We start from the raw sequence: 26,957 nt of genomic DNA, 5'->3' as shown, positions 1-26,957 counted from the left end.
ATCATCTAACTGTATCTCACTAGTGTTTTTCTAGCAGTGTGTTTATTTGCATGTTTGTGCAGTTTTAAAAAACAAGCTGAAAGAGTTTCCCTATATTGCATCACTGATGCATCTATTTGTGAACAGCACATATCCACCAGAGATGACTAAGACACTCATAGATGGAACTGATGTTTTCAACTGCAAAAGCAAAACTGAGAGCTAATGAGATATTTTACAGAAAACTTCTGACGTTTCATCGATGGCAGAATATTAAGTTTTCAGTACCTTTAGTTTGATTCAAGTACCTGGAGAGAAATAGGCACATGGATTTGCTTTCTCCACCCTACTTTGCCCCAACTTCGCATTATGCCAACTTGTTTTCTTTGGCCCAATTTCTGTGTATTTCACTTGTGCAATTCCAGTCCCCATTCTGTGAGTGTCCCACTAACGTCTCCTCTCGGCTTCAGCCCCTTTGCTCAGTCTTTCCTAGTGCCTTACTCACTTATCTTCAGCTCAGTTTCTCTAAGCCCACAGCGTAAGTCTCTTTTCCCTTATATACCCCTCTGTTCCAATTAACACCGATGCAGCTCTCTTTTTCATTAAATACAGATCCACTTCCATGCTGCTTCAGTCTGAAGTGGAAGGAAAAGAGGGAAACGAAGCAGATCAGCATTCCTGCTCAGAGTTCAGGCAAGGCCTAGATTAGGCCAGAGCTGTAACTGTGAGAATGTACTCAAGCTGGAACATGCCAATGCAGACTACATCTTTGGGAAATTATCTAACATCAAGGAAGTCTCCAGTGGGTCTATACAAACCAGTTTTGCAAAGGCTTAATCAAGTGACAAAAATCTGGGCAAATTTTCAGAGAGAGTGCAACAGGTATATCCTTGACACAACTACCAATCTACCAGATTTAAAGTCTCTGTTCCAAACCATAAAGCATTAGTATTATTTAAAGCAAAAGTCACTAAGTTTTTTCCCTCACCTTGTTCTCCAAAGGGCTGAATGACATGGAAAACCACATTCCAAGTGGCTAATCTTTGTCTGTATGGACTTAATTTAGAAGCTGACACACAATCAAAACAGACAGCGTTACCATCTTTACCTATGCAAACAAGACCTTAAATTACATGATTCAAAGGAAAAAAAAAATCAATATAAGAATGCTTTTTAAACTGTAGTTTAATGCCTGTAAGCACTTTCTCAACACTAATGAAATCCTTCTTCAGTAGTAATTTTCCTTCCCTCCAACGGGTAAGAGGCACATCAATTTCTTCTCTTTTGTCAAAGAGAAACACAATGCCTTGACTGTAATCTCACAGGCATTAGTAAAGTACTTAAAAATCCTATGAGCATTCATGTTGGATGCATGCCTTATTGCCTTTCTAGAGGAAACAGTTATAATGAAAGACACCGGTGTTGCTGTAGAATACAGCTTAAGGATACAAAACATAATGACTTTGTGCTAAAAGGATAAAATTATTGATCTCAGTGATACCAAAATTTGCAACTTCCAGCTTCAGTAGTACACTTCGGGATCAGAGGTTAAAGTTTTCCTTTTTAAATCATGCATCACTGTCAGTAATAAACATTTTCATACTTTAGCAATTCTGTTGAAGGAGAAAATCCAGGCTTCTTGAAAACATGCAGAACAAAAAAAAAGAAAAAAGGCAACAGACCTAATTATTTCCCACCTTTTGCTAAGTTATTTTTCAATCCATAATACAGCCACAATTGAGATCAAAGTAAGCTCATAAGGAGAGTTTCCTTGATATAAAAGAAGAGAGTCATTGTCAGGACTCAGTGCGAACTGTTTAACTTGTGCTCTCTTTCATTGACCAGAAACTGGTTTGTTAAACCTTTGAGCACAGGGAGAGACCATCTTCTTCTCAGCTTTTAAAAAGCATTAACAATTTGAGGGAGATATTGTAGTACTTCATGTTTTAATTCAGTAGATACTCATTCAGGTTTTAAATAGGACAGCCTTTTGCTGTAAATTTTGCATAATACTAGCTACACAATAAATTCCACCTCATGGGAGTTCCTATGCCAACATCTACAGAACACTATAAATACAAGAACACATTTAAGAATATTTAAATGAGAATTCAACATCACTGAACGCCAGCAGAGACTGAGTTTACAAATTCTGAATTTTTTGCCTAGTAATTTACAGGTTTGACAGTTCACATTTTGCTTCAGTGACTTTTGATCTTTGAAATGTTTCAAAATCTAATTTCTATATGTTTAGTAAACGGCTATCAAAATTAGCTATGAGCCTAAAGAGAAATCTAGGAACAGAGAGTTAATGTATGTGGCAAAGCCCAATGCAACAGCTCAGGTAAGTACCAATAAAAACAGACTATTTTTAAAACAATGATATTGTTCCATTTCTATTTGCAAGAATAAAGTGAGTATATACTCTGTATATCCTACCAGATGACACATATCAGAAGGCTCCGTTTTTCCTGCCTCTTCAACAGTTTTCCCTTCTTGGTGTTAACGCCAGCCAGAACTAATAAAACACTATACAATTCACTGCTATTACCTGCATCATGGGATACTTTGTTTCAGCGGGACTTCCAAAGCCATTAACGCCAATGAAGCTGGTGCTAAAGTAGGAATCTGTGAGACTAGCATCAGCTAACCCACCGCCATCTATTCCGGGAACTAAAAGAAGAAAAGAAAAATGTTTCAGAAAAAATTTAGTTTACCATGGGTTTATTTGCTAATATCTCACATATATTTTTTGGCAGTGGGGTAGAATAGGAAAAGGTTGGTAATACCGTATTTCAAACCTATCTTCTCAGCAAAACAACTAAAAGCGTATTAGTGCACAGAATGAAAAAGAAACTTTATGAAAGAGATAGCTAAATGGCAGCATATGCAGCGTGAAGTTACAGCACAAATGCAGAAAGAGGCAGAAAACTGAAAAGCTTTAACAGAACCGATGAGGAGTTTGAACTTTAGAAACAAGAATAACAAGGAAAGTAATCATATCAGAAAGAAAACAAAGCAACTAAAAAAACCTAGAAGGCAAGCTTATTTTAAGAAAACCGATATCCTTGCATACCCATCTTGGAAATATATCTGTTGAGTAGAGTTTTTAACTGGATGTACTCATTCTTTTAAAGGGTAACACACAAAAAGTGTACATTTAAAAATACCTCAAATTCTTTCACGCAGAGCACAAACATTTTAAAAGCTTCATTCAGAGCATAAGACTATTTTCATTACCTCATACTTCATAAAGTGGCAACAATTTTGTGAAATGTGGCTGAAAAAAATCTTTTAGACTGCAAGCGTGAAGGATCTAAGAAATTAATGCCCTGTCTAGAAACAAGGGCCTTGACATACAAGTACAGTACTTTAACCACAAATAAATGAATTCAGTACTATGAAACTGCAGAGCACAACAAGAAGCAGTCATAACGAACACAAAACACTCAAGCAGGTATTACTTCGACAACAAAAAAAGAGTTTACAATGGTACACAAGCTGCAGCTCAAATTAAGCTTCTGCAAAAACACCCACAGCAAATTATAAAGACAGTAATCAGTATGGCCAGGCCACTGCAAGCCAACAGGCATGAGTAATTGGTAGCTCCAAGGTAAGAAGGCACACATCCAACTCAGAAGAACATCCTGTACCAAACTATCCGACTTGAACTTCTGGGAGGACTCGCAGCCAGCCGGTGACACCCGGAAACAACTTCCTGATCCTAATCCTCAAAGGAAATAAAATGCAACTTTGTGGCAGAGCTAAAGGAATGCAGATCATAACCCCTCAAACTTCATCAGAATGGGAATTTTCCCTCCAGAAGAGGCTACATAACCGGGTGAGCCATTTCCATGCTGTAGGCACAGGAAACAGCAAAAGAAGTACAGCCAGATGAAATCATAGGAAGGGCTGGAAGAGGGGAATGACTAACAGCACCCATACCAGACAGATGGAAACGCTGCCCAGCTGCGCTCTCTGAGACTGGAGCGGTACGAACTAGCCAACTAGGGGTAACACCAACAGCACCTCAAACAAAGAGCTGTATGTGAGAGAGATCAAATAAACTGAAATCCGCAGTGGCAATACATACCGGCTTGGCAAGTGGAAAAGATTCTTAAAGTATTGCTGCCAAATCTACAACATTATTTGTATACTCTGCAGGTTTGAGGAAGACACCTAAGGAAGTTTAAAGATGCTAATTACTAATGAATTGCAACATTTTTTTTCTAAGTTTTAAAAATTAGTTAAGAGAACAGGAAAATAAAACTCCCTCCGCTATCCATGCCCTAGATCCTCCTTCATAATTTCAAAGAGCAGCCACATAGAAACTTCAGAAGTCCTCTTGCTACAGTCCTAAAAAAGACAAAGCTTTTTCGATTTGTCTTTCAAGCATCTGTCCCTCTTTTGCCTTCATTTGGGAAATTTATATTCAAAAGCCTAGGAAAAGTATTTTATGGTTGAACTACTGTATCAGGGAAAATACTAATGTCTGCAGTAACGCCAGTTACTGTCTCATCCTACCTGCTACAGTCAGTCCCTAACTCGCGCTGTGAAGGTTAGCATTTTAACACAATCGTTTTCAATGAAAAACACTAGGACTCATTCATACAAGAAAACAAAACGATATCAAATCCATGTTTAATTATGAGTAGTTTCAGTCTAGTTTGCCCATAAATTATTCAGGGTTCACACTGTGGTTTTTTATTTACTTTAAAAATGCATTTCCAATATAGCGCTCTCTGCCTGCATTTCAGCCATTATCAAAAACTGCTGCAGTTTTTGTGCTACATCTTGACTGTAAAAGACCAAGAAAAACTGTTTAATTTCCAGGCACAACCGTCATTTCAAGGTACGCTATATAACTTCAGCGGTATATCTGCTATTTCATCTTATGCTTCTGTCAGAAACTCCAGATTCTATCCAATTTTTAACAAACTAGCAAGCGACTCCCTCAGATTACACCATCAGCTTTACAAATCCTTCAGCCTCTGTTGAAGAATTAAGAAACAGCCAATTCTTCCTGCTTCTCCCACTGCTCCTCGCTACTGGAGTCAACGTGAGAACCCACATACCTTCATTTCTCTGTCGGACCCATACAGTTAATGCACAATATCCTTAAAACTAGAAAGAGGCAAGTGAAAGCTTGCAAGTTTTGCCACATTCAGCAGCAAGGCATGTCAAGAGCCCCCCGGGTATGAAGAAACCCCAGAGCTGACCTCCCATAACTCCAGCCAGCTGGTACAGCTGCAGTCACCCACTATCCAAAGCAAGCACGGGAGCCGGTGCAGGTAGCATTGCTAAGGCACAAATACACCACCAGATGCTCTGCTCCCAGTCCGGCTGAAGCATCCTCAGCGCCAGGCAGCTCTAGCTGCAAGCAGGAGCAGGCTTCGGGCAGCAACGCAAGCTGAGCAAGGCTAAAGACACTGCTGGGAATTACAAAGTTGATCTTTGATGCTGCTGCCTTTCTACTGCTGGTATTTGCTACGCAAGCCTATCCAAACCACTTAAAGCTGCTCAAAGCTACAATTTAGGCTTTCTACTGGCACACTGACATCTAACTGGGCACTCCAGATAGCAAAAGCTACTCCAGAATGTTTTCTTTCATCTAGCTGTATGAAGACCATCTCTCTACTGAAGTGCAATGGTTTGGCCATACCGATCAGCCCCCTTGTGCCGTTACTACAAATTGCTATACTGCAGTGCTGATCCACCTTCATACCACTCAATTCTACTGGTACCATAGCAATTTCAAGATGGCTTTCAACTAGGAGGCTTTCTGTTGTCCTCTTCCAAACAGTCTAGAAACACACCTCTAGCTGAGGGACCAAGACCACAAGAAAACATATTCCGCAGGAACAATCGAAAGAAAACCATCAGAAGAAAGCTCAGTGGAGGGCAGTTTTCTTGGCAGTAGCTCATATTTAGAACAGAATTCTCTAGAAGTGGTAAGTATAACTATTGCCTTCAAAAGAAAACTCAGCACTAGCTTCCTTAAACCAACTTCCCTATAGTAACAAGCAAGAAAATTAAGACTAACAAAAAAGATGCAGCTTACATAGGTACAAAGAAAAAAAAAGTAATTCCTGCCTTGCCTATAGAACCAAAAGAATGTTCACTACATACTCCATTTCTGCTCAAAGAAGGGACATTCAGCTGTTACAGTGATGAAAGCTCAGCAAATACCTAAACAGCCAAGGCAGTTTTACTATATTTGGCACCTGTCCTTCTCCATGAGAAGTAGAAGGCTTTTATCCTCCTCTGCCAAACATTTGACAAATCATAAATTCTTACTTGCTTCTGGAAGACCACGGTAGTTCAGAGCATAAAAAAAAAGTGATTTATCATAAGCAATCCATAGGAGATCTTCAGAAGTGGGCACACTTTACCAAACAAGCAATGTGGTATTAAAAAAAAAGTCATCTAAACTGGAAAGAGAAGCTCTTAGTCCTTATGAAGTTTTTATTCTCATGTGTTTACTAATTCACATCAGACCCTGCATTCGATTTGTCTATCACACACTTTCAAATACTCTGCCCACAGAGCTCTTAGAATGACAAATAAAAAACTTCTTCTGAGGTTTGTGCCTTTTCTCTTTTAAAGCATTAATTATAACTTTAGGTAAGTAAGTTTAGACAATTTTAAGAAAAGTCTTGAACTGGCTATTTTTGTCAAAGGAACATGCCTTTCTGTTGTGTAACAGCACTATCCATGCATTGAAGTTGTACATATTTTCAACAGGCTCTTCCTTGGAGAGAAGCAACAACTTCCTTATAAAAGTAGAACAGTTGACTAGGCAGGTCTGAGAAGAAAAGATGGACGTGCGAGGGAACAACTAGGAATCCAGTGGGGAGAAAAAGGCTAACACGTTATGTAAGCACACATGTAAAAACAAGAAGAAATTTCTAAATTCCATCAATATTAAAGCCAGAAGTTACATCCTGGCAATTCTGGAAAGAAATTAAATAAAACATCTTGAGAAATTCAGAAGACGTTTTCTACTTTTTATACGTGCATTATCTAATAATTTCTTGCTTGGTGAGTAACACTGCAGCTTAATGTGACAACTGCAATTAAAAATAAATATCTTCTTATATAATTCTTCTCCCACGGAATTTTAGCAGAAAGTAGGCTTCCCATCAGATGCAGGCACCAAAGAGGAAAAAGAAAACAGATAAGTTATTTTTGCCTTACTTATTACAAAGACATTTTTCAGGAACAAAGGATCTCATCACAGCTTAAGTGCTTGAGTACTACTGTGATGAACTCAACACACACGCTTCAACAGAATTGGTGGGGTTTGGTTGGTTTTCTTGTCTAACACTACCACTACCTGAATACTAATACTAACACTATCTGAAAAGATGGTGTTTCTGCTATTTTCATTCTAACATTTTACTAACCAGTAAACAAACACTGTAATATCCCATAGTGCTTCTTTTATGAACTTAGTATCAGCACTGATCATCTCAGAAACTGTTCTTAATATTAAAAAAGCATCCTTTACAGTAATGTGACATATTGCCCCAAAAATGAGTGGGCTAAATAAAGTAAGATCACAACAGATTTTTGTTGACATATTTTTCAAAACAACAATTTAAAGATTTCTGGTGAGGTAATAAAACATGGATTGAAATCATTCATTCTGCTATTATCACTGCTTAAAAATCGTACTACAATTATTTTTATGCTGGGAAAAAAAGTTTATAGAGAGGGTAATCTTGATTTAAACTCCAGCACTGCAACAGTGCAGGCGCTCGTCACCTCAACACAGCCTGGTAAACTGAATCATAGGTCCAATGCATACGTGTGCATACAAAGGACAAGGTGTTATCTCAGCTAAATATAAAGCAGTAAAAACTACAGTGCCATATCTCCAGTGGAATTTTACATGGAGATAGCTAACCTAATATTGAGACAAGAACAATAAAACTTTTATACAAAGCCTATCTATGGCAAGTCATTTAAGACTTGTGTCCTTTCAGTCTCCTAGAAGCACCGAGGTATCAGAGGAGCTTATGCTTGTCCTACTTTGTTTTGAACTGACATGTTTGTATCGGGAAAGAATCATGCGCTTGTGGTGCTAACCTCACATGTACGCCTCTGTTAACAGTTCACAAGCACTACACGTACTAGTATGTGCATCTCAGTGTTACTTTCTCTACAGTCCACTACTGTTGCAACTTGTTAGGGAAAGTGGATTCTCCGGTGGTTTTATGCCTCTCTCATTTAATGCAATGTTTTTGAAACGCAGGCTAGGAATCACTGAAATAGAGACAACAGACAAAGAAAGTGAACTACACCCCTGGGCACGAGAGGCAAAAGTAAAAGCACACGCCTGGCTTAGGATGCCGTGACGGAGAGTGCAGTTGGAGGGCAGACAGCACAAACGAACCAAGTTGGCTGAAAGGCAGACAGGAAGCAAAACAGTTTGGGAAATGCTGCCTTATTTACAAACACTCCCACTAGGCGATGAGATATTCATGGGCAAGCAAAGGAAAACAGCAATCTTTACCATAATATTAAATGGCTGGGCTGTCTCTTTTTTTTTTTTTTTAATTTCTCACATATCATAGAAGCATCTGATAAAGACTGGGGGAAAGGATAGGTGCCATCCTTTTGCTCTGTAAAAATCTCAGTACAGAGTCTAGAGCAGCAGGACTCCTCTTCATGGACCAAGTCCAAAAGCACGGTGATAATACAAATTAAAACTGACACTTTTTCAAAAGAGTCATCAGAACTAGTCTGTTATCAGAAACAGCAATTCAAAGTAATGCAATTGCTTAATATCATAGCTTTCAGAGCTAACCCTCTCCAAAAGCTTTCACAATTCCTAATATATTGCATCAAATTATTCAATAAACTGCATCAAATTTTTCAAAGCATACATGTTTAAGCTTTTGTTTTTAATAGCCTCCCTATACCTAAAACTCAACTTTTTTTTATATAAATAGTTGTATGAAATGTGTGCAGATAACCTGAACAGAGTGCTTTTCACAGCAGTGGGGGAGAACGCATAAAAGAAAGGAAAGGTCTTCCTGCCAGTTGCATCAGCATTAGACCAACTGAAGTTGAGGGAGTCTACCCACAGACTACAGAAATTACATATCGCATAACCAACCTGACAGCAACTTGTACAATGCACGTCTCTACTCTCACTTTCGTATATCTGTACTTTGTTCCTAAATCCCTATTCTCAAATTAAAATAAAAAGGTCAGGAGTAAAAAGGCTGTTAGGAAGCAAATTAAAAAATACAAATAAGCTCTAAGCACAAAACACCTCTGAAGATCAAACAAAACAATCACATAATCAGAACTTTTTTAACTCCTGAAAGACTTATGGAACGAACACACAGGCGCATGCGCACACACACACAGAGTGATCTATTCCAACTCATCTCCAACACACAGGGATTCACCACACCATTTTTCTGGCGGTGTAATGCATGACGTTTACTAGAAAGCAACAGATCAGGAAAACATCAGCCACATCAGCTTACTATCTAAATCCCTCCACTGACCCCCTTTTCATCAGCTGCCTCACAACCGAGATTATTTTTTCTGCTTTTGAGGTTCCACAGAAGTGCTTCTGCCTGTGTTTATCACCCCACCCTCACTTACCATTTGTCCACTTTTCCCGCAGCAGTCTAAATTTGCTTCTAGGTGGTTCCTTACACATGGAACTCTTTCTGAGCTGGTCCCCAAGGTCACTATTTTCTGGGCACTCAAATCCTTCCTGAAGGCCCACTCCTACAGTGATACCTACAAAAAATCAGTTATCTAACACCTGCTAGATAGAAACTAAATGGGGATGCTCTGTATCTTAAAAAACATTATCAAAACTTCGAATTATTAAGATATAGCATATAGAGTTTGCTCACATAACGTAACTATCCCCCACACACACTCCTTTTCATCTCTGCCTTTGAAGCAGAAAAACAATTACAACAGTTATGGTGCTTTCTTTACATTCTTCAATACCCAACACAGGGTGGGTACTACCAGAAACAAATAATCACCAGTACTTCTCAGGTATCTGTAATTCCTGTGGAATATTTGGACTTTGAATGATTTCCCATACAGTAAGGAAAACCCACAAAGTATATAAACGGATATAATCAGTTTCAAAGCCAATTAATAGTGTATTTTTTTTAAAAGTTTCATATGCTAAAACCGCCCCTCAAAATCCCACATAACTTTGCAGATTGAGAAATTTTTCCTTCCCTCCTTTCTTCTTCCTTAGCTCCCCCCAATAATTTTCCTCCCTAATTCATTTCCACATGAAACCCGTAAAAGTAAAAAGAAAATCTATGTCTATAATTTCCTGATTTCTGGAGTTGACATAGGAGACAAAAAGTGATTAAGTGAAATCAGTAATTTTCATTTTCTCCCACGCATCTCTAACTGGCTACTGGTTTTAGTCTTCAATTCTCAATTGTCTCTAACCGTCTCCAAACATCCCAAATGTCTCTTCAATTCTTGGAATTGCCTCCTCATTTCTTAAAAATATTCAGAGCAAAACAAGATGAAAATTGTATCATCTATCAACTCCTGGAAAAGGCGTCAGGGAAATTAAACAGGGAAACATCTCTCTAAAAAGAAAAAACAGAGGTATACAACAACTAATACAGCATCACTTGCAAGAAGTACAAACAGGTTTGGAAAAAGCGTTCTCAACCATACACCTTTATTATAATACCTATTTTCTGTATACAAGCGAAGAAGAAACAAACCCAGGGAAAAGCGACCAGTATGTGACATACCAGAACTATACTTGTATTTAAAAGTTGGAGATGTCTGTTTCTAAATACTTCAAGCTGTAAATACTGAAATGCTACCAAAGATAAGAAAAATCCATATTTAGAATAATCCTGATCATTGTTTCATTGCATTAAGAAGTGTAATCCAACAGATTACCTTCAGTATCTGTTTTGCTGAATAGCTTATCTTTTCATTTTTTTTCTGCATCCACTGCTTCATTTTGTTTAAAAAGGAATGGACTGGTAAAGACTTAAACACCTTTTAAAAAGCAGAAAATATACAAGTGTATAGGTCTTTCCACTCCAAGCCTAGCGTATTTATGGATTTCACAAAACCTAAGCTGTAATGCTCACTAAGCTAACCACCCAAGTGACTGCATACAGAGTTGCTACGGCAGTAGCCACTATCCACTACTGCTACGACTGGCCACGTAAACACACAGGTGGCGGGCTGCGAAAACGGCCACGATGCTTTTAATCGGTTAACCCAACGCAACCCAAGCCTTGACGCCCCTTTCCACCTCTCACGGGCTGGCAACAAAGTCTATTCACAGACAGGCTTTCTCAGCAGCCGTGGAAAAACACAGAGGGAGGCTGCTCGGGGAAGTATTGCTGGCACCTCGTGGAAACACAGGCATCTATTTCGACTACGGATTTCCTAGGAGGACTTCGAGAAAGGCTTTCTGGTAGAGAACCAGATGGAAACATCTCAAGAGGAGAGGGTGAGCTAACCTCTGGCACGGGGATCTCGGGCAGCAGCAGCAGCACTGCTGCCGTGGCCAGCTCCTCCGCTCCTCCGCCGGCCGCTCGGCGGACAGCAGCACCCAGTCACCGCTGCTGGGTCCGCAGAGCACCTGGAGCTCCTTCGCTCAGCGCCTCTGTGTTTTGGTCACGTTTACAGGAATCGGAGAGAAGAGGAAAGAGCGAGCGCTGCGTATCGCGTACTTGATGGCAAAAAGCGGGGTGGAAGTTAGCAAATGTTTAGAGCCGTACCTCAGCTCATATCTATTAATACGTAACATGAAGTCTACACACAAAAGAGTATTACACCTGTTAAACTACTCAAAAGCTAACAAATACAACTGCAACTTTAACTTGTCCAACTTGCATATAGACAAGATACACTTTAATACCACAACGACATTTTTCTCTAGACCCTCCCTCACGCAGCGTCAAGAAGGGACAGTGCCCTAGGAACGAGCCAGCAGCGTGCAGCAAAGCAGGCTGTCGGTTTGCTGCTTCCAGAAGTTGGAAAGTGCCAGAGAGAACAGAGAGCAGATACGAGAGGAGAAATTTTTCATGCTATTATGCCCCCTACCCATCCTTCCCTGGGCTGTTCCTTAAAACCCTACTAATTAATCCTATCCTTGCCCCTAAATGCCAAGCAACAGTCACTTCCCCACCTCTTCTCAGATTCGGTACTGCTGCCACTGCAGCCCACTGGGCCGACACGTGGGACATACATCTATCAGAAAAGCACCATGTGCAGATTTTGGCAGCTAACAAATCCAGAGGAAAGTTTTTTCTGGTTTTTTCTTCCCTTTTTTTGTCACAGGGGTCCTACGTGAAAAGGATTTTTTTTTTTTTTTTAATCAAACTTCAGACAGGTAATACCAACTACATTTCCTAATTTGTAGACAGTCAGCAGGCCACCTTACACGCGGAAGGTGAACCACGCCGAAGGCCGAGCACTCACAGCTCTGGGGGAAAGAAGTAGAAATGGTGCTTTGAACACATGTGCTCCAAATGTCAAGTAGTTGGGGGGTGGGGGCCAGCAGTGCTATCTTCTGAGAGCGAGCAAAGCTCATCGGCATGGTCAGTCTCGTTCCCCAAGAACAGAAAAAGCCACACAGTCAGGCCAAACCCACATTTAGCCCACTACCTCATCTCTGAGGCTGGACAGCAGCAGGTTATGTGGACAAAATCGTAAGCGTGAGGCAAGGATAAAGCAGGATTTCCCAGCAGGCTCTCAGCCATATGTAGGGGAAGATGAGTCTGATTCAGAGATGATTTTTTTCACATTTAATAAGCTCAAGCAGAGTTTGCTTCCAAGAATATCTGATCACTTTTGGAATCCCTGTCAGATGTTAGTATCCAAAACATCTATGACACAGAATAGCTTAACCGCACATGGTGCGAGAAACTTCTCCTGGTTAGCTCCGAGGAGGTCACCTGCTCATTCCACTTCATACCCTCACATTGAAATACTTCTGCACTGGAGTATTTCTTGTATTTTCACTGTTCATCTTCTCATCACTCCATGTTCCTCTCACCTATGTTGTGAAAATAAGTTCAGTATTTGGGGAGCCTTTGTGATTACCACAGAAAAACCTATAAGTAAATTAATAATCCTGTACTCAAAGCAGGATTAGAGTAACACGCATGTTAGAATGAGGCACTGACCCACTTTTAACAATAAATAGGACTACACAGTTAATTAGTCAATGAGCATTATCTGCTCTGTGCACTGAATGAGGCTGGGGTCCAGTGAGGAAGGAAGAAGGGAGGGTGGCATCCCCAGCCATGTCACTGAAGACTACCAAATACTTTTGAATCGGGTAAGACAGCCAATGAGGCTGTACAGGCAGGTGATTTTTGGCCATTCCCAATTTCATGTTCTTAACCTCAGAACTTTATTATTTAACATGACTTTGTGTATTACTTCCCACATCCATATAGAAATAAAACTTTCATTCCTTCCCTTTGGAAATCATACTGTTAACACCATGGGTCATCAGCAAGGTAAGGATTTTAGATATAAGCTTGTCAGTACCTATACAGATCAACTCCAGATTTTGAACAACTATTCTCCTTATTCGTTTCACAAATGCATCCCGAAGAAAAGCAGCTTAGAAGAGAAACTGGGCCCGCTCCCTGGCTCTTCAACTTTAATTTCTCTCTCCTTCCTTTCCTTACTCTTTTTTCCTAGTTAGTCTCCTTAAGATCATCTTCTATCAGTCCAAGCTTTTGCCTCCTGTAACTTCAAGTGAGGTGGCTTTCCCAGCAGGCAATCGCTGGTAATACCAGAGTGGTTTGTCCATTCTTGGTGCCCTCACTCCTCACAATGGGCGCAACTGCAGAGAGTTCTACGTAGTTTTAAACCTCTGACACATTCAGTAGAAGCAACTTCTCCAAATCATTTAACTGTTCAGCAGTATCAACCTCTGAGCATGCACAAATTCTGAGGGTTTCTTCTTAGATTTAGGGCTTGGGGAACTTTTGGAACTCTTTCTTACAAGAGCAGCCTTCACATAGGAGCTTTTACCGCCAAGCCAAATTATGCACCCTCTCCCCAAGCCTGAATCCCCTAGTTCAATAGATTTTAGTGATTTCCTTTTGCATAGGAGAAAAAGTATATTTCGTGCCTGGCTCTGTCCAAAAGAAAAATGAAAAAAGATTGACTCATCGCTGCTGAATCTCTCCAAGACATTTCTACCCATTAAAAAAAAAAAAAAAAAAAAAGGCAGGCAAGAAAGACCTCAGCTTGACAACTGAAGTTTGAAAAAATGATCAAAATCTGCAAATAGTGTCTTTTAATAGAAAGCATTAAGCAGTTTTATATTATAGGCTCCTCCTGGAATGGTAGACATGAAAGTACTGTGTTAATGTAAGACAGTGACAAGCTACCAACTACAGAGATAAAACTGCTCAGTGGCACACCTGGCAAAATAGCAGCTGCAGGTTCCTGAAGCGCATATCGAGCACTAAAAAGCTATATACAGGATGTTCAGCATGGCTGCATCTCAACTTCAGAAAAAATATGGTCGTGAGCATTTAGTTGTCAAGTCATTTAATGTAAACAAATGCCAGATTTATGACAGAAATCAATAATGCAACCAAGCTTAATATACTGATTTAAAGGGGCAAGACTTTTCTGAAGGAGCATCTTTTCCTAGCTGCCAAGTGCTGCTTCACCTACAGACGGAACAGCTATTAAAAATCGGTTTGCTGCAAACACCACCTAACTATGGGACCGCACATTAGGAAAACGCGTAACCAACCAGTAACAGCAATGTCGCTCTGCAGGGCATACAGGCAATCTGAACTCTCACCATTTGAGAAGGGGCTGCGTATGAAGGCTGAAGAAGCCTTGGGGGGAAAAAAAAGAGTTCAGAAGCAATTTCTGCTCACAGTAGCAGATAACGTAGATATATGTAGTTAGTTATAAAATTAGGTTGTTTTGTTTTTTTTTTAATGTAATCTTTCAGCTGGCAAACTTTAAACTTCCAAGAGCTGAAACTCAGCATAGGTTCTCCGGCAGAGCCCATCCAAGGGTACTGCTCCTCCGGAGAGCGCTGCCTGCCTGCTACCGCCCTCCTCCCGGCCCCACCGCGGCCGGGGGGGGTCCGGCGAGCCCGTACCGAGCCTAGCCCTGGAGTCACCCACGGGTGCCCCCCCACAACTCCAGCCCTGGCCGGGGCGGGGGGGGGGGGGGGGTACCCTTCCCACACACACCTGCCCGGCTCCTCCATCCCGTCGGTACCGGCCGGGGCCCCTCTACGTGCCCCGGGGCGGCGGGCACAGCCCCGTCCCGCCCGGGACCCCCACGGCCGCCAACACCGGGCCGAAGCCGGGGAAGGGGGGAGGCCGGCAGGGCCGGCCCGGGGGGACCCCCGCCGCCACCATGGCTCTCGTTATTTGTTTCCGGTAGCACCACAGCGTGTCGGGGAGCAGGAACAACGCGCCGCCCGCCACCCCACCCCACCCCACCCCACCCGCGGGCCGCCCCGCCGCACTCACTCGCCAGCCGCGGGCCATCCAGCCCCCCGCCGCCGCCGCCTCCGCCGCCTCCCGCCCCCAGCTCGGCTTTCTTAGGCCCCACCACCGCCGCCGCCGCCGCCGGGCCCGGGTTGGCCCCGTGAGGCGGGTAGCCAGGCCCGGCGGCGGCGGCGGCGGCGGCCGGGGGGATGCCGAGCGGGAGCCCGCCGAGGGGAGCGGCGGGCCCCGGGCCGGGGGGGGGGGCGGCGCCGGGCTCCTCATGCAGGAACTGGCACTCCTCGCCGTAGAAGCAGGTCTTGTCCTTGGCGTAGTAACGGCAGAACTTCAGCTTCACGGCGCCGCCGCCGCCGCCTCCCGCCCCACCGGCCGCCGGCCCCGCCACGCCAACCGGCGGCGGCGGCGGCGGCCCCACCACCGGCGACGGCGACGAGCAGGGCAGGCCGCTGCTGTTCATGGCAACCGCCCCGCCGCCGCCGCCGGGGTCGGCACCATGGGGAAGGAGGGCGGGAAGGGGCGCGGGAACCGCCGTCACCCCGGGGCTCCGGCTCCGGAAGGAGGAGGAGGAGGAGGAAGGAGACGGGGGGGGCGACTACCGCGCCTCTTAAAGGGGCCGCGCGGCCCGCGGCGGGGGCGGCGGCGCCTCCTCAGTGGTCCCGGCGCTCGGGGTTGTTTATGCCATTTTCCTCTTCCTGAGCTGCCGCACGGCCGCGCCTGCGCCGGCGCGGGGCACGCTGGGTAGCGCCGCCGGCCGCCGGGGGAAGCCCGCCCGCCCGTTCGTTCGTTCGTTCGTTCGTTCGTTCGTTCGCTCGCTCTCTCGCCGCGACCGGTGGTTGACCGCGGGGGGCCTCAGGCGCGGTGTACCGGCGGGGTGAGGGAAGCCGGGGGCCGGTCGGGTTTGGAGCGGGTGGGGGTTAACCGTCCCTTCGACGAACGGCGGTCTGAAGGCGTTACCGCCCGCTCCCGAGGGGCAAACGGCGGGGGCGGGTGACCGGCGCACCCCCCCCCGGGTTTCCCGCTGGGGCCGGGACAGGGCAGAGCCCAAGGCCGGGGCCGCTGGGCTCCGGTGCTGTCTGTCAGGCTGGGTCTCTTGCCTTTTCCCCCTCGGGGAGGGTGGAGGTCAAAGGACCGGCGGTCCTACCGGCGTCTCAACCGATTCCCCCCCCCCCCCAAAAAAAAAAAAAAGTCATGTACCACTTTCCTGCTGAAAAAAAACCCCCCACGGCAGCCCCTTCAGCCCCTTCGCTTTTCCCTGCCCGCTGTGTGAGAACGGAGCCTGAGGGATTCTGCCTCTCCGCGAGTGGAATCGGCATCCTTGCCGGTTTTAAGGGGATGCTTTTAGTGTTTTCCCCCGAGCGTGGAGAACTCTGTGACGTGAATTTTCAGTGGCTCACTGGCAAAGCTGCTCGAGATTTTTATTTTATTTTTTTTCTCTTTTTCCTCAATCAAATTGTTGGCATAGCTTGTTGTGCAGTCGCTGAAATAATGTATCTGTAGTGGAAAAAACGTCATATGTTAAAGTGCACTTGACATTATTTTGGTACAGAAAACATTTACTGTAGAATTCAGATTACTTTTTGTCTATCGTAGTCTTCTCTCATTAAAAATGAAAAGAAAATCGGGGCCTGTCTCCAAGATGCTTTGACAGTTTGTGCCGAAAGAAATTGGGAAAAAAAAAAAAAGAGTGAGCTTTTAAATGTCACATCGGAACAAGTCAAAGTCTTTCTTCCTCAGATAAAGTCTTTAAAGACTTGAAGAAGTAAGCGTGCCTTAAGCTGAAATCTCAAGATCACCGTTTTTGCAGTCAGAAGCGTGGCTTCAAGCTTGTGAACCAGCTGAGGAAAAAAGTGGTTGCTCTGCAAAAAAAGGTTGGACAGAAAACTAGAGAAGGGCAAGGCTACAAGAGTCAGGGCTCCAGTTCTAGTCTGGTATCCCAAGAAGACAAGGTGAGGGTATCATCTCTCTGTCATTCCCCAACGATTGTCAGCCTTTTGCTTCCTTTCAACTCTATGGCAAAGAGCTCACAGCAGCTTCTGTGTTCCTGCAAGTTTAGAAAAGTAGGCAAAAGGGTGGAAAGATCCTGTTGGATTCTCCATTAAAATCTCTGGGTAGGAGCTCAGACAAACTGCAGCAGATTCCACAGGGAAGAGAATCCTCGTAAACGCCCCAACCATGGGAAACGTTTCAGTCCCAACTTGTGCCTTCTCAGACCGCCAAAATCGGTTTGCTTTAGTACACGGATCAGAGGTGGTCCCAGCTGCTTTAGCTGAGGTGCCCACAGCACTACTTAGTTCTGTATTACTCAGCCCCCTGGCATTAGTATTACACCTCTGAGGAGTGAAACCGAGGCTTCCTTCCACTGTGAGCTGTTGCAGCTACACACAGGTGCCCACGGGTGACACTTCCCTCAGCTGCTGCAGTGGGGAAAGGGAGAGCGTGGGAGGGCATTGTTTTGTCTCCCTTTATCCTGCTCATCCGTGCCTTGGGAAGATGCCAGCACAGGGCAAAGGTCTCGGGCAGGTGGGGCCTTTGGGGTGCATGGGTTCACAGAGGGGAATGGGAGGTAGAAGATGTTGTGTTTGAGGTAATTCCAGGTGTGGGGGAAGAGAGGAACCCAATATCGCCTTCTGCTGAAGTCCGGTTATCAGCAGTCTATTTATCATCCCTTATTCCAGGTATGATGTCCCCTGGAAAAACGTCCTTTCCCTCCAGCAAGGTCAGAGTGAGTGAACAAGTTATACGTGCGTGCGAGTAGGTTGGAAGGAGCCGCAGAAAGATGTTAATAAAGGGAGAAGACAAATTTCAGCTTTCACCCAGAGCTTTCCCAAGCTCTGTGGATCTTTTATCCGGAGCTTTAGTACTGTGGATTTAATGGTATCAAGTTATCTTGCAAGAGATTTCGTGATACACATAGGGTAATACCATTTCTGGGTAAACTGGTTGAACATGAAATGAATTCTTCCAAGCAAAGACTTCAATTGTGTAACCACTCCCATCGCTGAAGTGTATTCTAACCTGTGTTTTCAACCTTCTGAATCTGCTTTTCCCACAGCTCTTTTGCTGATCTATGCATATGTCTAATATTACATATACACAGTGAGGTTAGGAACAAGGACACAAATGGGCTTGTGTATACACGACCCACATTTTTTCTGTCTGCACGCTGTAGCTCGGGTTGAAAACATTCCCACTGGATGCGGGAAGAGCTGAGATAGCAGACTGGGCAGTAGCACGTGATCCTGCCAGCCGGAGTGCCCAGATAACAATGAGACGTGCAGTACGGTGCCAAGGGCGTTTGGGTTCTCCCCCACCCGGTGTAAGTGAGCCGCTGAGCATCAAACCAGCTTGGAAGTGTCCCTCATCTTTTCTACGTTTTCTTGGCCAGCAGAGCAGAGCCAATAATGGGAAGAGGCTCAAGATGGCCTGGGCCTCTTTACATGGCTCTGGCAAGCTCTCACCTCTGCTGTCTTTTCATTTCTGTTAACTATATATAAGGACTTGGCCTGAAGACTGACCTGCAGCTACTGAGTGTCCATATGGGAGCCTGACACCTTCTCATTAATCATAGCCACGTGTTCCCCTCCAGAATTTTATTTTTATTGCCTGTTCCTGCTGGTCAGCCAGCGTGCTGAGGAGTCCTGCTGGCCATTCGCTATCCGTTTGAACTTGCCCCGCTGCCTCATGCAGTGCACAGAGATTTACTGGGCATTCCTGCAGAGTAGTGATTGATGATGTTATCATTTTTTTCACAAAACTAGGTCCCCTGTTAATTGAAGCTGGCACCTATATGAAGAGGGCTGCCGTTCCTCTCCTGGGCACAGAACCAGATTTACTTTGCATGAGATCCAGGGAGTAAGACGAAGGAGAAACAGATAGATACCCCTGGGTCTTGTCCCACTTTGTAGTCAAGTCATAACTGCGGTGTGCTTTTCGACCCAGAAATGGGGAAATACTCCTGTATGCACGCATGCAGCCATAGCCAAGTGACAGAGTTTTTATAAGCTCTGACAGAAAGGCAGAACCAAACATTATGAGATGAAAAATAAGAGGGGGGAGAAAAAAGGAAATCCTTGGGAAGGAAGGCCCTGCCAAGAGCTCTTTTCTCCAGCCAAATCAGATCGCAAGTGCCAAATAGCTCTCCCCTAACATTCGAACCAGTGTTGAGAAAGCCGTGTCTGCTATTGAGAGTGACAGTTTCTCTTTGTGTCGACCCAAAATTAACATGTTTAATAGATCATGTGGAAACAGATCCTGAAGTGCAAGCTGGCATCTGATAATGCAAATAAATAACAATACTTTTTGAGGGATAGAGTTATTGTAGCTGTGTTGGGGTTTTTTTAAGGCATAGGAAAGGCAAGTTTTGTAGGTAGGAATCTTGTTAAACCAACCAAGTAGTTGGAAAAAGTAATGCCTGAACAGTCTTTTTTTCAACAGTACCAGTTGGTCTATTCAGAGATATTATCTCCACTTACAAAACTGGCCTTGCTTAATATTGTTGAAAGAGATCAAAGGAAATTCTTCTAAAAAAAGTTTTCACATAATCTGAATTTAGCCTTTAAAGTCTATCATTATAGTATATCATTAAGAAAAAAAAAGTTAGCAAGATTTTCAAAACTGTCAGTATGATCAGAGTCCACAGTCATATTAGATGAGAATTGAGCATTTGTTCATTTATTTTATGAAGGAAGAGTAATAAAGCCTGATAGTTCAGGATATACACCAACTGCTGTCTGAAGTCTAAGGGAATTGCTGCTCTTGAGGAGATTATTCCACAAAACTAGGGGGTTTTTAATCTTCCATTGAAGTGTTTGAGAATGACTAAGATGGCAGTCAGGATACTGGATTGAATGGACCAACCTGCTGTGGCAATACCATGGGTCCCTAACTAGGCGATTGTCTTTACTAACAGTCTCTGGAAGAAACCAAATGTTGCTCCTAACCAGACTCCCATTCACATGCAAAAAGAAATTCATTCTGACTCAGTGAAATTATGAATTCAAATCAAGTAGCAAGTCAGGAGTTGACCCTGAAGTGCTCCTGCTAACACCTACATTAATAATGTATGCTAACACCTGTGTTAATAATGTATGGGGGGGAGGTCTAGCCCTAAGCTAGAGTTCGTATTAGTACAAGCACTAAAATATAAGTCCAGTTTCACTGTGCTGGTAATTCAGTCATACGGCTAGAGAGTTTCTTACCGTGTGGCTGCTCCCACTGGACCTAGCTTTATCTAACTGTTGCAGTGAAGGCCAACCGTGATGTGACGTAACTTGGATAAAATACTTGGTAACTGAAGCCATTCTCCAGTGGGGGAAAAAACCCTACTCAGAAGAATGCTTTACTGTCACATACATGTGTATGACACATTTGTAGAATGCCCTCCACCCCCAGTCCAGCATCTTGAGGAATAAGTTAATATGCCAGATTTCATATATTTATTTTGGCTTCATCCAGTAGATATGAACTGTCCTAGCTGATGGCAGCTTTCACAGAAGCTTTTATGCTGAGAACATGACATGTACATTAAGACTTCTGATACCAGATCAGCTGAATCACCAGTGACAGATTCTCATGATGAAGGAAGTTAGTGTTAGTTTCTCCTTGTCTGAACCACAAAAAGGCAAAATATTTTCAATGGAATCCCAGCAGCTTCCAGTGCTGAGTGCATCAGGTGGAAGAGAAAACAAAGCACTTTGCTCACTTGCCAATTTTAAATCAAAGGGCTCAAAGGACAGGCATCCACTGGTTTAGTATATATGTAAGTGTTCGGACAGGTCATTGCCGTGCCACCTGACTGCCCACGAGCAGTAAGTGTTTGGCATGGATGTCTGGTACTTTCAGAAGAGAAGCACAAACTGTCTGCACCCCGGTTTCTGAGGGCAAAACCTGTATGTAGGTGTGGTGTTGAAAGGGATACAAGAAAGTGCGAGAAAGACGTGGACTTACTGGAGTGAGGCCAGTGAAGAGCCATAATGATAAGGGTATCATAATGATAAGGGTATGACATACGAGGAGGGGGTGAAAGGGCTGGGACTGTTCAGCCTGGAGAAGAGAAGGCTTGCGGGGATCTTACCAACGTGTATAAATATCTGATGGGGGAGCCAGACTCCTTTCTGTGGTACCCAGTGACAGGACCAGAGGCAATGGGCACAAACCGAAACACGGCAAGTTGCCTCTGAACATCAGGAACACTTTTTTACTGGGAGGGTGACCGAGCACTGAATAGACTGCCTGGAGAAGTTGTGGAATCTCCATCCTTGAAGATATGTAAAAACCTGCTGGATGTGGTCTGGGGCAACCTGTGCTAGCTGGTCGTGCTTTGGACACAGGGCTGGACTGGGCAATCTCCATAGGTGTCTTCCAACCTCATCCATGCTGGGACTGTGTATCAGTGAGGGCTGTGGAAACAAAAAGGTGACCTGCCAGCCAGGAAGGCTTGTTGCCAGCATGGCATTTCCCTGTTTGCAATGATTTCTCTAAGGCCTGTGGAATCCTACACTTCCTTTCCGGGTTTTTGCATCCTTGCAAATATGTACCTCCCTACTTTTCCTATCATTTCAGCTCCTTCCTTTGCACTGCATCACATACAAACTTGTCTTCAGCACCAGAGGACAATGCTATGGCCTCAGTCTGTATTTCTAAGGCAGTTTTGTGAGGGGTCATGCGCTCATCTTCGCTAACAATGCTGGCCTCAATGCCATTTCCCCCATTGCTCCTGCAATGACCTTTGGGACATTTTCTGTGGCTTCTTTTACCTATGATACGTCTGTCTAGTTCTGTTCCATCTACACGTTTATTTAATCTTCCCTAATGCAAAAGAAGCTATTTACCAGGTATCAATAAAAAATTTAAAAATCTCGATATCATCTCTGGCAGCTTTCTGAGAACACCTCACTGACATTGCATTTATCTGCTTAGGGGTTCTTTTTATCCAGGTTTTGTACAATTGCAGAATGGATGCTTAGTCCCTAGTAAGTAAAAATATAACAGCTGAATGAATAATAAAAATCCCCCAGCATTTCCTGGGGGGTCCTGGGTGATACGATCCAGCTTATCCCTTAGAACTGGATCCACTTTCTGCCTGGGGGCTGCAACGCACAGCTGTGGAAGCTGGGGAGATCCGTGGAGCCCCTCTACGGTGTCCTGTCCTGGTACAAATCAGGAGACCTCACTGGGGCAAGCAACTTCAGCCACCGGCCGGCTAGTTCAACCCTTTACACACCAGCGACCGGGAGGCAATGGGAAGGCAGGTCCTGGAGCTCCACGCTCCGAGGGAGGCAGCGAGCAAGGACAGGCAGGCGGACCCACGTCCCTAGAGGCTCACGTCGGAGGGCAAGCCCGGAGGCCTTTATTTTTATCCCCTAGACAACTCATCTGCGAAACGACTTCAGAGCAGCTGTAGCTCAGTTCGAACCTTCCTGCGGACAGCGCTAGTTCCCTATTCCCCCTCGAATAAACACAGCCCCGTGCTGCAGACACGCTCCCCGACCGGGTGGCAGCCCCCTCTGCTCTCGGAGGTGACCGCAGCAGGTCCTCTGTCACCAGCAAACCAAGCGCTCACCCAGCTCCGGAAACCTCCCTCGGCTTGCCACGACAGATGAGGCAGGGTATTCCCATGGCGCCGCGCGAACTTCATCTGGATTTTTTTTTTTGAGCTCTTTAGCTTGGCAGCGCCGCTTGCTCTTCCCCTCGTCGATACTCGGAGAAATCGTGCGGACGGCCAGTGTGTGAAAGCAGAAACTGTGACTGCTTCGAAAATAAGAATTGAGGTGAGCAGCAAAAAGTCAGCTGCACCGAATTTACCCGAGAAAATATGTTTTTGTAGAAGTGTGAGCGGAGGGCTAAAGACCCAGGCGAGGACTGAGCAGCCGGAGCGGAGGCAGCTGCTCGGCTTGGCGCAGGCATCCTCCGACAGAAGGAAGACGCTCCTCGACCCCCAGCGAGGCCCTCTTCTCCCCGTCCCGCAGCCGTTTCCTTCAGGCTCGGGTCTCGGGCCCTCGCTTTTGAAGAAGTGGTTGCACTGCGGGCAGTGACGTGCGCCCTTAAGGCAACCACCTGCAGGGCTGGGTTTCACTCGCGGGGCCAGGGGACTGCCGGGCATCACCAGCCATGGCAGCGGGCTGGCTCCGCGGCCGCCCCGCGGGAAGCCTGGTTCAGCTCGCAGGTAGGGTCTCCTCACGCCGCCCCTCGGACCCCGTCCTCTGCGTTTCCCAGTCTCGCTGCATCCCTTCGCACCTTCCCTTCCTTTCTCCTTGGTCTTCTTAACCGTTCGTTTTCTCCCGCATCTTTTATTTTCTGTCCCACCTTTCTTCTCTCTTCTGGGGATGCTCTTCTCCCGCCCGTCACCCTCGTCGTTCCCAGCCCAGCCTGGGTCTTGCTCTCTGCACCTGATACGTTTCATGCTCAAGGCAAAAAGTATTTAAATATACTGATTTTTTTTGTTTTCTTTTTCCTGATGTAAATGTGTTTCCTGGTGTTAATGCTAGCTTGACCTGATCACTTTAAACAATCTATCTGCAATTTCCCAGCTAAATAATCTGTGAATCAGATATCTTGGTAGAGCGAAATATAATGACGCATCTGTATCTTACTAGGTTTTGTTGTTGTCGTTCAATGATCTAAATAGAAGAAGGCACGATACTAATAACTAGAAAGTGCCTTTGTTTTGTTAGAGAGAAGAGTTTTGGATTTAAAGCTTGATTTCCTCTGTTGAAAATCATCCCAACATTTAATCTTAAGAGAAAAGGAAACAACATTTGTTTCCATCTCAAATGCCTGAAACTATTTTTCTCTAGCTCTAAAATAAATGGCTTGCTCCTATCAAACATGATCTTGCTGATTCAAAATCCAGGACCGAAACAAAAAGAGAGTGTGTTTTTTTCTGATTGACGCAGTTCTGATGCATGCCTGGGAAAGTCATTTAACAATATGCAGTCCATTTTCAGCTCTGTATACAGGGATAATAATATTTACTTCAAAGAGCAATTGTTAGACATTATTCATTCATGGTTGAAAGTCTACGCGAACTATTTGAAGAGAAGGTGGAGTGAAAATGAAAATGAGTATTTTATGATCTCCTGCTTTGCATGACTGCTGATACTACTACTAAGCAAACCCTGTCAAAGAGGGATTTCTGTGTTTAACTGAGCTTCGCTAGTCTTGCAGGCTGCATTACAAAATAAATAAAAATGATTAGCATCTGGGATGTGATGGTGCCCAAAGGCTGCTGCAAGGGATAGACTTCAGTGCAGCTAAGAGAGTTCTGCAGAGAGAGAGCAAAAGGTATGAGAGCCCGAAGGTGTGATTGTCCTCCAGGAGGACTGGTGTCCTTTCTGTTGAGATATTATTTAGTCAAGGCAAGGTATATAGGGAGGCAGTGTTCCTTCTTGTAAGGCTACCTGTTATAGGGAAAAAAAGCAAATGCTTTTGGACATACAAACCAGCTAGGATTTGAAGGATCAGAGGCATAGCTGACAGCAGAAATCCTGCGAACTGCTAGCTCCATAAATCTCTCTCTAGCAGATCATGCTTTAAGAGCAATTTTGATGTAAAAAATATTAAGCATTTAATGAATTGTATATAATTTCTTAAAAATGCGTGTGTTCCCTTTAAGCATCTATGTGTTGTCTAGAGATAAGACGTAGTAATAAATTGTGCAGACGACAGACGGTATCCATGTGATGAACCAGAATCATCAGGAACTGCAACACTTAACCAGCAAGGAAAAGCTTAACTGTAATAACACCTAGAGGAGAATCTCCACAATATCTGTAGACTGAAGGCACCAGGTCTGTCTTTAAATTATAGGCTCAGAACTGCAAAAGTTGCAGGAAAGAAAAAGCATCTTGCCTGTGTTATTTGCTGGAAATAAATGTTCCCCAGCAGCAAGGAATGTAATCCCAAGAGCTTTAGAAAACAATACATAAAATACAATACAATATCTATGTAAATACAGCTATATATATATTAAAAGCACTATTCCAGTTCCTCATCTTCTTAACTTTTTCTGGTCATCCCAAGCAAGATCTTGTGGTTAAAGAGAATATTATCTAGCGTACAATTAGCCTTGCATTAGTGGATGAGGTGGGAGGATGGATGGGGCCTGGGAACTGAGGCGCTATCATAGAATCATAGAATCACAGAATGGTTTGGGTTGGAGGGGACCTTAAAGAGCATCTAGTTCAACCTCCCTGCCATGGGCAGGGACACCTTCCACTAGACCAGGTTGCTCAAAGCCCCATCCAGCCTGACCTTGAACACTGCCAGGGATGGGGCATCCACAACCTCTCTGGGCAACCAGTTCCAGTGTCTCACCACCCTCACAGGGAAGAATTACTTCCCAATATCTAATCTAAATCTACCCTCTTTCAGTTTCAAGCCATTACCCTTTGTCCTATCACTACATGCCCTTGTATGTAGTGGTTTGGGGTTTTACAAATTGGAGAATTTTGTGATGGAGAGAGACTTTCAGTGATCTTTCTCATCAGGGGAAGTTTTCCATTAACAACTGCTCCTGCTCCCTTTGTTTATGTTGCACCCTCTCTTAGTAAGAGCTGTTCATGGCATTACCCACAGTTTCAGGGCACCTGAGAGAAATGAAACTGTGAGATGCTGACTGAGATCTCTCTGTGGCTGGCAAATGAGAGGAAATTTTATATGAGCAAGGACTGCAAACTCAGGCCCTAATGAGCTCTGGATTAGATTATGGTGTGTCCAGTTGCACAAAAACTGTAGGACAATACAGTTGAAAAACCCCTCACAGAACACACAGGTGTCCATTACATTCCTGTGGCAGAGACCCAGGAAAATAGGAGATGGGCCAGCACATTTCTGCTTTTTAAGGAGAACCCCAGAAATGCTTGGGACCCAGCTGCCTGCAGGATCTGTCCATCTCCCAGCAATACACCAATTTCTCTCTGACAAACATTCCAGAGCAAGTTCAGGCACCGAGCCCTGCTACTGGAAGGAAAGTGAAATCGATGAGCACCCCAAGGGGAATCAAGTTTGATCCTGACTACCGTCTCTTTCCCAAAACATGCAAAAGCCTGGGTGCAAGCCGGCTGTGAATGCTAGATAAGGCCAGTACGTGGTCTGCTTACTCAGGGAAACAGTCGTGCCCAGCAGAACATATTTTCCTGGTCATCCATCACCATGTATTTCATGGATCGGAAGATAAGGTATCGCTTCTGACGTGAAGATTCCTGAAGGTGGAAGGATTGTGCAGGAAAAGGGTTATTTTCCAATAGAAGTAAATGCAACTTAAAACTATGGGTGTTTTACTTCTTTTGAGGTTTGTCCCCATTTGCCTTCCCCCCGCTTTTCTCTAGAAGATTCCTCAGGTTACCCGTATTTCAAGCTACCGAGAAGCTGGAAGATGCCCCGAGCGCAGCCCGACTGCCAGGGCCACCCCCAGCTCTCTGCCCAGCAGTGTGTGGGTGCGTGCTGCAGTGAGCGCTCAGCGGCGGAAGGTTTGTTCTGCTGCGCTGCGGGCATCCTGTC

The 26,957-nt window shown here is 44.4% G+C and overlaps 1 protein-coding gene across 8 annotated transcripts in view; it reads right to left on the bottom strand.

Moving 5' to 3' along the window:
• The window catches only part of PAN3 (poly(A) specific ribonuclease subunit PAN3), an 82,889-nt gene extending 66,724 nt beyond the window's left edge, over nt 1-16,165 (bottom strand). For 3 of the 8 annotated variants that reach the window (XM_052812274.1, XM_052812273.1, XM_052812272.1), the window contains exons 1-3: nt 15,483-16,165; nt 9,604-9,744; nt 2,531-2,652 (exon numbers count right to left, since the gene is read on the bottom strand). In XM_052812274.1, the coding sequence (XP_052668234.1) occupies nt 2,531-2,652; nt 9,604-9,744; nt 15,483-15,915 (696 nt within the window). In that variant the 5' untranslated portion in view covers nt 15,916-16,165. Of the gene's footprint in view, nt 1-2,530; nt 2,653-9,603; nt 9,745-14,743; nt 14,832-15,482 lie in introns of all 8 variants that reach the window. The other 5 variants (XM_052812271.1, XM_052812276.1, XM_052812277.1 and 2 more) reach the window with 4 other exon arrangements.
• Nucleotides 16,166-26,957: the final 10,792 nt, after the last annotated feature.

The sequence above is a fragment of the Harpia harpyja genome, chromosome 17, assembly GCF_026419915.1.
Source record: "Harpia harpyja isolate bHarHar1 chromosome 17, bHarHar1 primary haplotype, whole genome shotgun sequence".
NCBI lineage: Eukaryota > Metazoa > Chordata > Aves > Accipitriformes > Accipitridae > Harpia > Harpia harpyja.
Note: the sequence above shows the minus strand (reverse complement) of the source record. Positions and strands in the feature narration are given on the sequence as shown.